Raw genomic sequence first — 15,735 nt, forward strand, 5'->3', positions numbered from 1 at the left:
CTTACAACAGCAATCTTGTCTGTTTGTTATGGTAACTTTGTAGACATTCATTGATTCTCCAAGATCGACCTTCCACCATGGATGAAGTTCTGCCGCAGTCTGTGAGCAGGATTTTCCTTCACGCAGATTACTGTTTGTGTTTCCATCTACAGCTTTCTTTGCAGTCTTCTTTGAGCTCTGTGTAGCAATTTTTCCAACAGCCACATTTGGTAGATCTTCAGGTACTGGGCAAGCTGTTTAAAGAGAAAAAGTTTGGTTCTTATTTTAAGCATCAAGGAACATTCCCTGCCATAGCAGTGATATCCATAAACCAAGATTCGATATTTCCAGTTAATATCTACTATGCCTAACTACACAGGTGTCAGTTTCAGTGCAAAAATTTATTCAATCTGTATAGAAACTTTGATGCTCATGAAACAAGGTTTAACGTCTATGATGAAAGAACTTGCAAACTTGGAAACCAGTATTATAAAGCTATCAGGAATTGGGTACAGACCTAGAATGCATGCAATCTCAAGAAAGTGGTTTTATTTGATCAAAATTGTACAGTGCTTGATAACTTTTTGGTACTTTACCAATCTCTGGTAGTCAGAAAATGTTGATCTGCACGATCAGAAGTTTATGAATCTCACAAATTCAACAAAAAATGACCATAGCACTGGATCGACATACAGAAGATAGATAATAGCAAAATTATATACTGCATAAAGAAATACACCAAGTATTACTTTTAAAAAAACAGTGACAAGACACTGAGCTCCAGCGTGCGAAATTCACTGCAACCCAATGGCCCGAGACCAGCAGTTTTCATGCTGGACTAGTAACTCTTGAAAGATGTCCTGCTGTTCCTAAAGACACGGGCCAGTAACTTTCCCTATATTCCTTTTCCTATACTTTTGCTATATGTACAGAAGTTTACGTGAAAGTTTTGCTAAGCTAAATACCTGACAAAAGTATTCAAGTATACAACATTAATTCTTTCAAGAGATTTGTAAAAAGTGAAATTCGCAAATAAAAACTGAATGGATCGATCGGTAATGCATCAAGGCGAAAGCCTACCCATTTCAATATGCTCCCTGTAAGTTTGGTTTGCGATCTATTTGTGTTCATAATAGGCGTCATTGTTCAGCCTATTGACCGTGCGAGGTAAAGTGCTCGTCTCTTTTCGGGCGAGCGAGTAGTTTACCTTGTGTACGTGAGGGAGTGCAAGTGACACATGCATGGCGATCGATAAAACGCGAAGTATAAAGCATTTGAATAGCAAATAGAAAGACAATGAAGGCAATTAAGTGGATGATCTACCACTTTTAATGTATGACATATCATGTGCATAATTGCAGTTTGTGTTTTTTTTTGTGAAACACAGGGCGGGACGCAACTGAATAGTACAGAAATCACAAGGGCACCGCAACATTGCACTTTTATATGATATCGGATATTTACAGCTATTAGGCAACACTGAGTATCGAAATTAGAATTGTTTGTTAGATATGTGAGGTGGTGAAATCTCCGATATAGGATATTTACCCAACGTTTTTGATTAGTCCAGTATCAAATAATTTAAGTTACAGTTGCACTACGGAAGGGGGGCTTGGCCACACTGCGGGGCCAGATCTGTAAGGTAGTGAAATCCTTGATACACATCATATACTTCCCACGATTTGTAGCATATATATATAGTATTGTCTGGCAAGTATCGGACTTATATTCGGATTGGGGAAGTTGGGCTTGGCAAGACCTGTGAGGAGGTAAAATCTCCGATACATATTTGGATATTAACCCGTGATTTGAAAGTCTAGAATCAACTAATATCGATACTAGAGTCCCAAAATCGCTGATAAACATCGGCAGCTTTACAAAGACCAAACGTGCCGAGACCCCAGACAAGTCATTCTAGAATCGACCTTAGAGTCTAAACAATCTGAACAGAATATGAAGATAATAATCAGTTGATACTTTGCATGACAAGATACCTTCTCTTTGAATGTTCCATAAGATTGAATGTGTTCAACATTGCAAACAATTTTACTCCAATGAAATGTTGTGTCTGCGTCTATTATCACTCATTTGTTGAAACTTTGAAATCCTTCCTAATTTCAGACTGAACTATATACAACTAACTATAACAGCTATTAAAGCTGCTAAAATTAAATTGCACACAGGTATCATTAATAGATGGAAAAACAAACTTTACCCTCAGTGGTGATGATTTCTGGTGCTTCTGTTGGCATAGGAAGCCCACCAACATTTACTTCGCATAGTGCTAGAGACTCATGAATGCTGGTGGTAAGTTGAATACTGACATATTGTCCTATAAGTGGTCCTCCACAGGAACATATTACTTCAATAGTCTCACGTTGTGCATGATTTTCAGTGATTTTGTGCCCACAAACTGCATTTTCTTCAATATTTTCACTGTTTCCAACACGCACCTGAGCACTGATCAACCTTTCAGCTGTACAGGAAAATGCAATTTTAGAAGTTTGATTAGTTCAGACAATATTGTAATTGCAATCGGCATCTGTAAAAGTACTCGTTTTGTCGTATAAGGTAACATAGCTATATAGCTACAAATATCCTTAGCACTGTATAATTACCTGTCCTAGTCAGTATATATATATATATATATATATATATATATATATATATATATATATATTATATATATATATATTATATATATATATATATATATATATATATATATATATATATATATATATAACTCTAGTGACTTGCTGAACTGGTATTTTGTTCCAACTCGATCTCACCTCCAATCCCAAAGTAAAATTTTAGGCTGATTGGCAACATTTCGATATGACTTGCATATCTTTATCAAGCCAGTGACTAAAATAGGCACGCATGCGCAAGATGAACAAGACGGTGAAACCAAAAATAACTATAGGGGGTGGAGACATGAAAATATAAGAAACTAGTCGTGTATTGAAGTCGGCTCGTAATCATTCAGTCCATTTGGATACATTGTGTCGGCCCTATGTATCAAGAGACTTTTCAGCGCTTTGAACAAATTCGCGTTAGGGACATGACATAAAAGTATGGCTGAGAGAGCATTATCTTGGAGAGTATGTCCTGGTAGTCGAAAATGTGGAACAACATATGGTGATCTGTCCGCTCTATTTGTTTTAATGTTGGAACGATGACCATTCAATCTTTTGTGGAATGAATATATATATATATATATATATATATATATATATATATATATATATATATATATATATATATATATATATATATATATGGAAAGTTTGTTTATATTTATATTTTTATTTCCTGACTATCCTGTAACATTATCATTTCAATCAAATTTTGTTTAAAATAGTAAGTTACATTTTCTCTGAGTAAACCAGACCATATGTAGAGATGTAGGGTCACACTGAAGCTTACATGTCTGTGCCAGTTACACAACTACACAACTTTATTTCACACTTTGGTTGTCTGTGGTATTAAAATACCTGAAAACCTATCAATATGGGCAACATTGTTTAAAATAATCATATGAGTTTAGTTATCACCTTCCAAAATATATGATTAAGAGTGGTGTTTTGAACTTTAATTGGGTGTTTGAGATATGCCAGGAAATCGCTTCAAATTTCAATGAAATTACAAAGTTGATATTGAAGTCAGGGGTTCACTGTTATCTTTGAAATCAATGCTTGAAAGCATAAATTTTGGATTTTGTCTGCAAAATCCACAAATTTACAACATTAGCGAATTTATTGTCAGAGTGGCAGAACAATTGTGCTGAAGTAATTCGTATTTGATACCAATGAATTGAACGTTTCCTAATAGATATAAAATCAAGGAAAGCTACACTTAGCTTGGAAATTTGAATAATTCAGAATGGTCTAAATAAGAACACCTACAACAGCAATCTTGTCTGTTTGTTATGGTAATTTTGTAGACATTCATTGATTCTCCAAGATCGACCTTCCACCATGGATGAAGTTCTGCCGCAGTCTGTGAGCAGGATTTTCCTTCACGCAGATTACTGTTTGTGTTTCCATCTACAGCTTTCTTTGCAGTCTTCTTTGAACTCTGTGTAGCAATTTTTCCAACAGCCACATTTGGTAGATCTTCAGGTACTGGGCATACTGTTTAAAGACAAAAAAATAGGATTTAAAGACAGCATAATGATTCAATGATGTGTGGTTTCATACAATAATGTTAGCAATTAAGCAATAAAGAATTACAAAAACACACATTTTATGAATATAATGTTATCATCATTCTCAATTCATTCTGTATGCAAATTTTATCATAATTTCAACAATTCCAAATCAGGTCATCCCTACAAACCTGTATACTGACATAATCAAACAAGGAGATTCTAAGAACTTTGGAATTTTTGGACCAAAAACAGCCAAAATTGCCTGAAAAATAAAGTAATAGATATTGTCATGATTTGTACAAAACTAATATACATATTTGTACAAAACTCATATACATCATCCAAACGGACCTTCATATCAATTTTCATATCAATTTTCAGATTTCAAGAAAGAAAAATTGCCTCAAAAGTAAAAAATACAAATTCCGGCATGATTCGAACTTACTGAAGTCGATCCATGGAAATTCGATATCAAGTTTCAAAGCAATTAAACAGGCCTTTTAAGAGAAGAGTGTGACAAAAAGCAGGAAAAATTTTCCCCGATACAAATATTCAAAAATTTCTTTACAATTTCAGCAAGCTGACTTACGTCATCCCTAGCAAACTATACACCAAATTTCAAACAAATCAGGTTATGTGATATTATATCATACCAGTATATTGATGGCGAAAATGCAGCGATCTGATTGGTCTAGACGCGAAAAGAACTGTGGTATATTGGCAATATACCATGACTGGCACACACGCAAGCTCTCGGCAAGAGCCAAAATCTTTTTTAATGTTCTATGCGAAAATTTCAATATACTGTTATGATATAATAGCAATAAATCACACCCAGCGACGGTATATCACTCGATTTTGACCAGTTCACTTCATATATGCACTCGCTATCGCTCATGCATCATGCATATATGTCGTGAACTGGTCAAAATCTCCTGGTATACCATCACTGGGTGTGCTTTATTGCTTGAATATATAATACAGGCAGTGCAAAAAAGTTTGGAATTACCTTCTGTTGTAAATTCAGGTGGTTCTGTTGGTAATGGTAAGCCTCCAACACTAACTTCACATAGAGTTAATGATTCAGTGACGCCAACTAATTGAATGCTAACATACTGTCCAATTAACGGGTTGCCGCAGCTACAGACAACCTCAATTGTCTCCTGATTAACAGCATCTTCTGAAAGCCTGAGACCGCACACTGCATTTTCTTCAAAGTTTTCACTGTTTCCAACTCGTACTTCGGCATTCAAGAGCTGCTCAGCTGCAAGAATTATGACATACATTTTACAATCATTTTCTAAGCTGCATACAGTAGCCTAAATTCCTGTTCTGTTCCATCAACAATCATAACATAGTCATACGTGCATTGCAGATCCCAACTGCTTGATTTATCTGCAATATTTCCGATCTGATATCACAAAGGGATATTGAAAGAAGTTCACTCAAGTAAAGCAAATTGATTTTTTTTTTAATTTCTATTATTTGGGAATCCTGTAACGGAAAAGTGTTAAATCTCGAGTACATTCTCTGCTAGCAAGAAATCATTCCTTTCAAAACTCTTTTAAGTATGTTGTCCTAAATAAATCATACATGATGGTTGTATGCAGGGCAGATGTAAATAATATGTTATTCTAACTAGTTTTCAATTAGAAGATATTTTGCTCCAAATTGTTTCTATGACATTTTCTACTCACCAGCCAACGAACAATCTGACTGACAGACTTAACCCTTTTCCTGCCAAGTCCATATTTCACCATCAGGTCAAGATGGTTAACATTAATGAAACACAACATATTCCATATGGTGTATTTTAACATAATACTGTATATTTGAAAGCTGTTGAAATGATAAATACAATAAACTTGATTTTTTTGGACTAAAGATGCTATAACAGACCAAGCCCAGTGGGTGAAAATACATCATGTTTTGGCTCAAAACCGCTTTTTACTGACTTGGTTGATGGGGAAGTAATACTGTCTGGCAGGAAAAGGGTTAAAGAGACCATTGCAAGTTCAGACCAACTAGTTACCCATTGCTACAACCAAAGCACTTACCATTTGTCACCAGTAGAAATGTGTAACTCTTTTTTATTATGGTAAAGTAAATTTGTTTCAGACAGGAAATAATATGCAAATTTTAATGTTGCTAAATTGTAAAGCCAATGCTGGACTGTGACCTGCTGAACGGTCATGCCTCTCATAACAAACGAGCATGTATACCAATATGTGCCTTAGTACTGACATTTATCGGAAGAAGTCCGTAGGATTAATTGGATTTTGGACACTATGTTTGATCTTACCACAGCAATCCTGCCTGATTATTGTAACTTTGTAGACATTAATAGGTTCTCCAAGGTCAACAGTCCACCACGGATTTTCTTCCTCTTCAGTTTGAGAACACGATCCTTGTTGCACATTGCTGTCAATGTTACCATCAACAGCTCTGTCAGCTTTGCGGCCTGATTTCTTTGAACTTTGTGAGGCAGTTTTACCAACTGCGGCATTTGGTAGGTTTTCAGGCAATGGACATTCTGTAAATATGAATGCAGTTTGAAATTTTACATTCTGTTTGTACATGTGTACAAATCATTGAATTCAAAGAACAGATTGACTGACAGACTATTTAGCTATTAAATAGAGACCCTAGATAATTCCATAGGTGTTTACTGAAATATATTGGGAAAATGGTATTCTAATTACATGCGGGCCATTTATTTATCCCCAAATAGAATGTTTTGCAACAAAAAATGTAGTTATACAGACTTGTCGGTGATTGTATTTATCAAAGTAATTTGAGCAAGTTCTAACAAATTCATGTTACTTTTTATTCAAAACACTTTGACTGAGATGACCACAATACCATCTTTCACCGTCTTCCATGAGTTATAGCCCGTAAAATCTGCATTTAATGTCAGGTGAACAGGGGAGTGCTTTTGTGAATACGCCGAGTAAACAAGATCAATAGCAAGCTTCTCCAAGACAACTCACCATAACTTCACTACATTGCAGGAGCAAGGGTCAAACAACAAGTTTAAATTATTGCACAACATCTCACTCGATGTGACAATACACATATTCATTTTACTACCTTATGCATACATCGCCCTCCATTATTATATAACATTAAATTTTCATGCTATGGTTATTTTATAACCTTTGCATTTGGTGATAAGAAATGTCATTTAGTTAATCTGGATACACATAGCAAGTTGGTATACATTGAGTGGACATATGTTTAATATGGTTGTAAAATTGCAAAAAAATCTGGAACACCTGCCTGTTGTTGGTTCTGGTTCCAATGTCGAGACTTTGGGACGCTCTGTTTTAATGGGTGCCTCTGTGACCACCGGTGCCTCTGTGACCACCGGTGCCTCTGTGACCACCGGTGCCTCTGTGACCACCGGTGCCTCTGTGACCACCGGTGCCTCTGTGACCACCGGTGCCTCTGTGACCACTGGTGCCTCTGTGACCACCGGTGCCTCTGTGATCACTGGTGCCTCTGTGACCACTGGTGCTTCAGTCGTTTGTGGCTGCTCTGTGATTTCTGGTACTTCAGTTGGTGCACTTGTCACACCAGCTATATTAAAATACAAAAGTGTGGCACTTAAAACAATTTGAAAAGACTCCCTTGAAAGACATAATTTCTGTTGTACTGTACTGAGAAGGAAACCACGTACATAAGACATGAAATTACAGCACGAGAATATGGTTGCAACAGCTTGTTATCCGTTTTGGCAATCTTGAAAATTGATGTAGTTGAATAAAGGAGCTGTAAAATCCTTTTGCCAGTTCTCACCAACTCTTCCATCTGCGGTTACAGACTCTTACGATAAATGTACTAGGTACAAATCAATTTTGTAAGTGCACAGAACTATAGCCTCATCCACAGTCCCTCTATCCTTGACTGTGCTTTTTTCTTGTGTGACTCAGCAGTTTCTCCACACAGTATGAACTCTTCACTTACTTGAGCGTATAGCCATGGTGTAATTATTCATTCATTTTTTGCACACGATACTTATACGATCACAAAGCCTTGTTCTTTGTGTAACGTTTTTGTTTAATTTAGTTTGATCCACATTTTTTATCAAACAAGTCGTTGACAATGACATAGTCCCCACTTGTAATAGGTCTTTTAGTCTTGATGGGGCAGGGAAATGTGGTCATTAAGAAGTATCACTGGAGTGTATATGTTGAGATCTATGGGCACATAGGTCTACGTCTTTGTTCCCAATTCGAAACACATGAGGCATGTCTAAGTTATGGTTCTAAATCGGGAAAAAAGATCAGACCTCTTGCTGTATTGGCCAGCCATGATATACATATGCACATAATAAATGAGGTACAAGATGTGACATCTTAAGGTCTAATATCCTATCAAAATTGGAGGGTATAGAACTTGTGGTTACTGAGTTATGCATATATATGTATAATCAAGGTCAAAGGTCATCGAGGTCACGTGACATTTTGAAAAAAAAATTGTATTGCTAATTAATCCCTATATGCCAAAAATCAGACCTCTAACTCTATTCGCTTTCCCAGAATTAGATATGTGCATAATTAATGAGGTAAAGGGTGTGTTGTCATAAGGTCTCCCATCCTACTAAATATAAAGGACATAGCACTTGTGGTTACTTATTTATTGACATAAACATATATTTTAGGTAAAACAGGGTTCATACACTTCAAGTAAATCTAAATTCCAGGACTTTCCAGGAGTTTTTTTGCCATTTTTCAGGAGTATTTGTGGTTGAAAAATGCCATTTTCCAGGAGTGTTTGCATGATAAAGTTTGCAATTTTAATAAGCATCATACACTAATTTTTTCTAAAGTTTTCATTGTCCACAAAACTTCAGCCCATAAGACATCATTTTGCTGACAAATGCAGTCAATGATGAGTTGACAGGTTTTGATGGTGACGACATCTTGAATAACATCACTGACGACTGAGAGTTGTGAGTTGTGAGTGTGGTGTCAGGAAAGATAAACTCGGGGAAGGCTTAGAATTAGTCGATGACTTTACATTTGATGAAGATCAGGCAAAGAAATCATTAATTTGTGATTTACTTGCACCTGTATTTTTCCTACCACAGCTCAATGTTTTGCTCCTTTAGCATGGCTTTTCATAGCCCCGCGTACAATGCTGTGTGTTCCCGGCGTTATGAAGCCTCCCACTACAGCCCTGCTAAGGTCCATAGACATGCGGTCCCAATTTGGACCGCACACGAAAAACTATTTTTCTAACTACTTTCGGCTGAAATCAACTCGATTCCAATCTACCGTATGCCTACCCGAATAACTCAACCGCTCACAGACTGCAAAAAAGAATTGTTCGCATGACGTCCAAAACCATTAGTTTGCTGGCGATGCACGGTCAAGGGCCCAAAGGCCGGCGATATCTCGCATCAATGTACCGAATGGCGAGCCAAGGGAACACAGAGCATCATACGCAGGGCTAGGCTTTTCGATACAACGAAAGTCTTTTCACAGAGTTTGCATCTTGCCGCGAATTTATCTTGTGCCCGCTCCAGCCATCCCTTGTACTCGGGCTGTTTCAACCAATGATCGCTGAATAAACACTTTCCAGGAGGCATTACTGTGACAGATGACCCGAACAAACTTAAAATTTCAACACGGTCCAACTCATGCCTACTTCGATGTCACTGTACGTGCGTGCAAAACCATGGATAATAGCATACACAACATGGTCTCGCCCACGCTAGTGCAAGAGTACCCCTTTACGACATTATAAGAAACACTACTACGCTTTCCAAATTTTGTCTCAGGAGGGCTCCCCACCTGTCGCAAAACAACTTTTCGCTTTTACGATTTTGATTCCAGGACTTTCCAGGAGCGTACGAACCCTGTAAAAGGTCATCGGGGTCACATGACATTTTGTCAAAAAAACTTCTATCCTATAGTTATCCCTATATACCAAAAATCAGACATCCAGCTCTATTGGTTTGCTCAGAATTAGATATGTGCATAATTAATGAGGTACAGTATGTGGCGTCATAAGGTCTCCCATCATACCAAATATGAAGGGTGTACCACTTGTGGTTACTGAGTTATGGACAAATATGTATATTTCAGGTCAAAGGTCATGGAGGTCACGTGACATTTTGTCAAAAAAATTGAATTGCTAAGTTATCCCTATATACTAAAAATTAGACCTCTAGTTCTATTGGCTCGCTCAAAATTAGATATGCACATAATTAATGAGGTATAATATGCGGCTTCATAAGGTGTCCCATCATACCATATATGAAGGGTGTAGCACTTGATTACTAAGTTATGGACAAATATGTATATTTGAGGTCAGAGGTCACCGAGGTCACGTGACATTTTGTCAAAATATCTGAGATATCTGCGTGAACTGATGGACGAACGGACGGACATGACCCAATCTATAAGCCCCCTGGACTTCATCCGTGGGGACTAAAAACTGTGTCACTGCATCCTTTTTGCAATATGAATAAGATGAGAAACTAAATTTTTATTTTTCTTGGCCTTATACATGGGAGTCTATGGAGAACTGACTTATACATGGGAGTCTATGTAGAACTGCCTTATACATGGGAGTCTATGGAGAACTGCCTTATACATGGGAGTCTATGGAGGTGTAAACTAAAAAGTCCTCTAACACGGCCAAATTTGATCGCATTGTGAAACAAATCGACGTGCATCTGTATGGGGTTGGGTACTATCCTTGTGCAAAGTTTGAAAGAAATAGAACAGATGGACGCACGCACTGACGCACGGACGGACGGACATGACCAAACCTATAAGTCCCCCGGATGATGTCCGTGGGGACTAATAATACTACAATTTACTTATAAGTTGAAAGTAATAAACCTGTCTCAACCACATTTAGCACACTGTTATGTACTTACAAAGCATCATTTCAAATTAATTGGAAAGAAGTGAAAGAATTTTCATACTTACGTTCTACGGTAGTGACCTCATCTTCCTTTTGGTCTTCTATGTCTATACTTCCATCGGGATGACTTCCTGGTGTCATGATTAAAAAGAAACAAGAGGAATGAATTTTTAAGTCAACGTTATATGCCGAAAAAATGTTTCCGGTCAGCGTGCGCATCATTTGAAAGCCATTGTACCTTTTTCTGTTCTCTGGAGCCCCTTTTAACAGCATTCAAATAAGTAGAAATTCACTTCAACACATGAAAAGGTACGATTGGAAAGTAGACTTACTGCCATTAATCGAAAAATGAAATAATGAGCATGAGTCTTATTACTGAACTGGATGCAGGCAAAGTTGAAATTGGTAACCTGGAGTCTATGAATGAGAAATATGTTGTACCACGGAGGGTCGGACACCTGATGCTGCTAGCACCAACAACAAAAGCGTTCACATTCCAGCTCCACAATTGCTGTCATTACAAACGGGAACTCATCATTATCACCGCCTTCTCACACATTGCTCACCGAAGACTCTATCGTCCATGATGTCACAGAAGGCACTTCTGACTCAAAAGTGATCTGTTTGCCTAGTACTACTATTGATCAGTAGCGTATGCATCTCCACTCCAGATGTGCGGATAAATTGCGACTTACATATGAGATAGTAATCGAAGTTGGAGCTGTATTGACTGCAGCATGAAAAAGGATCCAGATTCTATCCTTGCTGATTATAAATTACTTTAGAAGGAGACTAAACAGATTTCTAATGGTAAACAGACTGTTTTGAGTATACGCCCCAGAGTAGACGACCCGACAATTCAATGTCAACTCTGTGCGAACGTGAAAGGTGCTGTTTCATCGACAATGATTTGATCTTCCATTATCGAAATAACGAGATTGTATCTTCACACCAGCTTCGCAATTGCGTGCTTCTAAGCTTATCATATCATAGGGTCCTCAGTCTCCGATGATGATAATGATGATTAAATATTTAAAAATGAGTAAAAATAAACATACATTTGAACTCAGTTGTTGTTGTTGTTGTTATTATTATTATAGTTGTTGTTGTTTATAGTATTTGCAGAAAAGAACAAAGTACCGTATGTGCTGCAAAATTCAATACAGCCTATTTAATCATCACCATCATCATCATCATCATCATCATCATCATCATCGGAGACTGAGGACCCTATGATCATATGCTGGCGTTGACTTGTTCCCGCGGCCTAACCTGACATCGCTCTATCTGACAAAATGGAAATCCAGCCGTCCCTCTTCGTCTGTCCCAGTGTACAACTCGAGCAAGTATAGGTACCACATTCTCACAAGCTAGAGCATAACCTTCCGCTCCGCTGACCTACGACAAAATATACACTATACGTAGAGTATTCCTGTGTTAATCCACATGAAATTTGTGCTAGATAAAATTTTGCAGGTGCCTCAAACACCAACAGTAACTTACGTTCACCAACTTCAAACCATGTTCCGATGTGAAATCTGTTACGCCAACAGCATGTTTGGCACATCTGAATGTAGCCCTGCGAATGATGCTGTGTGTTCCTGGCGTTATATGGCCTAACAACCATGGGAGGCCAGATAACGCCGGGAACACATAATCCGAATATACCTGTCACCTTTGCTACTGTCAGTAGACCAGCTTTTAGTCTCTCTGCATTTGTTGCAGACTCACGAATCCTTCAATAACCCTAACTTGTAAAACACATCATTTCAGACATGGCTTTCCTTTCCGATTGTCCCTGTGAGGCTAAATTTACGTCCATACATTTATATTTGGTCTTACCCTGGACGCACTGACAAACCTCAGCATGAGGATGTCAATCACCTGCCAATCGTGCCCATAGAGTTTCAACATTCACATTTAAGTTTATTCTAAATTCCAAACGCGACAGTCTGCTGAAGTTTATTCCTTCAATTTACTCTGTTTTGGTATTTATATGCCCTCAGACTTAACACAAGTATATTAACAATGTAACAATACTACTTACTGCATCTTATCTTTGTTGTCGTGATTCCTTCTACATGATAGTATGTGAAATCATGCCATGATATCAGATCCCCACAGCCGCCCCTGCACAGTTTACGTTCATCCTATTTGAGAGGAAACAATGACACATTTTCAAGTTTGAAGTGACAATCGTGGCACCAACGAATGCTTTCTCCTCACGCGGGTCTTAATGTAAAACTGAAAACTATGCCGAACGTACATCAACGTACAAGAGAGTGCCACTATAGAGCTTATACACAGAAAAAAGATGGACTCGACAGACGTAACTGTTCACTTGCAATTGTTTCCTAAGGGAGCCGTCATTATTTACGGCCTGAGGGGTTGGAGAAATTTCATGGGAATCTCCGAAATTTCGAGTAACTCCCCCCTGCCAACCATGATGAATTTGAGTAACCTCCTCTGTAACTCAGCAATTTTGACTGCCCCCCATGTAGAAAATTATATTTGTAAAGTTTACAAAATACATGTACAGCAATAGTAAAGACCCTGCTAGATTATCGTAGGTTATCTCATGACGGTTGAAAAAGGTGACACCAACAACATGAAGTTGAAAGTGACAACAAAATACAGACATAAAAGCTCACGCAAAACCAGTATCCAACGACATAATGTTGTTTAATTTGGATGGGTATGATGACAGGATTTTTACCAGGATATCTCACAGGGCAGAATTTGAAAGTACAGGGGAAAAACGTGCGAGAGGCTGACGGGAAAAGTGTCAGAGGGGCTGTACCCTATTTTGCATGGAAATTTTTGAGATATTGATGTGTGCAATTGTAGTCTGGTGCAATCTCAGAGGTGTTTTCACTTTGTCTTTTACTAGTAAGACTTAGAAACGCCCAAAGGGGAGAGCACGAGAGGGAGTGGTCCCCTCTAGCATCAAAAATTTTGAGAAGTTGATGTACAATAGTGCTATCTGAGAGGTGTTTCAATTTATTTCACACAAAAAATTGAGTAACCCTCTTCTTCCTCTCCACATTTTGAGCAACCCCCTTGACGTTTTCAATTTGTTGAGTGGCCCCCCTCACATTCCTCCGACCCCCATGCCGTAAATAATGATGGCTCCCTAAGTAGATGAACATAACTTTATCAAAGGAAATAACATCCAGTAACTCATCTAACATGGTCTGCATGTTCAAAAGGAACTTAGACTTAATCAGAAATAAACTGACACAGTGCATGGTGTGTTCGTCAAATGATAAATATCTTAAACCATTAAGTATTTTATCAATTCAGTAATCAGATGTTTTTGGATGGATTGACAGATCTTCATACGAAAAATGTACATTGTGTTGCCCAAAGCAAATAATACATAAATAGTTCTTCTGATTGAACTTCCTAATATACAAAATGCATGAACTTTCCATATGACTTGAACAGTGTGGTGAACCTAAATGATATAATGATAGCCACCCCTTTACAGTTATGGTGGCATGATATGTTAAGGATTATTTACATCATATACGTACCGCGATTGATGCCTTATCGAGGACTGTACTCCACATGTTGAAGTACAGTATTCTGGCATTTAATGAATATAATTTCTGGAAACCCCCTCCGATCACTGTTTGTTTCTGGCCAATGACCATTGATCCACCACCCTTGATTGATTGCCCGGTAGCCAATCCAGTCCCAGAATAGACAACCGAACCCTTGTCATATAACTTATAGGTTCCACCTTCTGAAGACCATGTCCAACAAAGTCGATGCCATCTACCATTGTTAACCTGGATACTTGTCGAGGTACTCCAATAGTTTTTCACATACATTCTGAGATTCTGTGGGTACATGAGAACTATGCTTCCAAACCAGTCACCATCAGCAAAGTAACTGAAAAACGTACTCCAATAGTTGGTTTCTGTTTCGGGCATTTTCGTCCAGAAACATATAGTGAACTCTGTCATATCAGGAATAACAGACGGACCGATGGCATAACTCCAGTCTACAGAGTTGTCTAAATTCCAAGACCTTCTCTTGAATGTTCCGCCAAAGCATCTGTCCTTTGCAGCTGAAACGGACATCAGATTTCATTTGTAGTGGGCGTGGTTAAAAATAAATATCACCATCATTATCGTATGTTATTGTTTTTGTTGTTTTATGGCACTCAAGGGGCATACAAGTTTTGATCGTTGGTAATCTAAAGCTATGAGGCTTTTTCTAATGAATAATGGCTCCAGTTAATTCAACAAATCAACAACAAATGTTTATCAAGAGAAATTTGTGATAATTATAAAGGTATATGTGTCTAGAATTAAATGTACAAAATAACTTCTCAAATAGTTTGATTTAAAGACGAAATACGTACGACATTCCCGTTCGTGGTCATCTTCAACAACTTCAGTTACATGGTCCGATGTGAAAGATGCCCACCACACAATATTTCCACATCCTGCCACACATGGATCAGCTGACAATGCCTGCCAAAAGTCAATTTAAACACCAGGTTCAAACATGTTCAATCCTGAGACACTTTATGTATTTGAATTTTCATATAAATGATTACTTTAAAATTCACGAAATGGTTCAGAAAACGTTACAAAAAAGATATAATATTATCTTGACGGAAGGTCTACGTACTTTTGACATTCAAAGTAATAGCTACCAAACTTTTAGGTATCACTATGAGTAACAGCGTTTATACATGAATGTACAACTTT

At 37.7% G+C, this 15,735-nt stretch overlaps 1 protein-coding gene across 4 annotated transcripts in view; it reads right to left on the reverse strand.

The window, feature by feature from the left end:
- The window catches only part of LOC139148641 (uncharacterized), a 135,747-nt gene that overhangs the window by 23,641 nt on the left and 96,371 nt on the right, over positions 1–15,735 (reverse strand). For 2 of the 4 annotated variants that reach the window (XM_070720134.1, XM_070720135.1), the window contains exons 61-70: positions 15,384–15,495; positions 14,548–15,086; positions 13,059–13,161; positions 11,077–11,142; positions 7,412–7,711; positions 6,435–6,665; positions 5,142–5,396; positions 3,888–4,115; positions 2,195–2,455; positions 6–233 (exon numbers count right to left, since the gene is read on the reverse strand). In XM_070720134.1, coding sequence (XP_070576235.1) covers positions 6–233; positions 2,195–2,455; positions 3,888–4,115; positions 5,142–5,396; positions 6,435–6,665; positions 7,412–7,711; positions 11,077–11,142; positions 13,059–13,161; positions 14,548–15,086; positions 15,384–15,495 — 2,323 coding nt within the window. The remainder of the gene's footprint in view (positions 1–5; positions 234–2,194; positions 2,456–3,887; positions 4,116–5,141; positions 5,397–6,434; positions 6,666–7,411; positions 7,712–11,076; positions 11,143–13,058; positions 13,162–14,547; positions 15,087–15,383; positions 15,496–15,735) is intronic. The other 2 variants (XM_070720136.1, XM_070720137.1) reach the window with 2 other exon arrangements.

The sequence above is a fragment of the Ptychodera flava genome, chromosome 13, assembly GCF_041260155.1.
Source record: "Ptychodera flava strain L36383 chromosome 13, AS_Pfla_20210202, whole genome shotgun sequence".
Lineage (NCBI taxonomy): Eukaryota > Metazoa > Hemichordata > Enteropneusta > Ptychoderidae > Ptychodera > Ptychodera flava.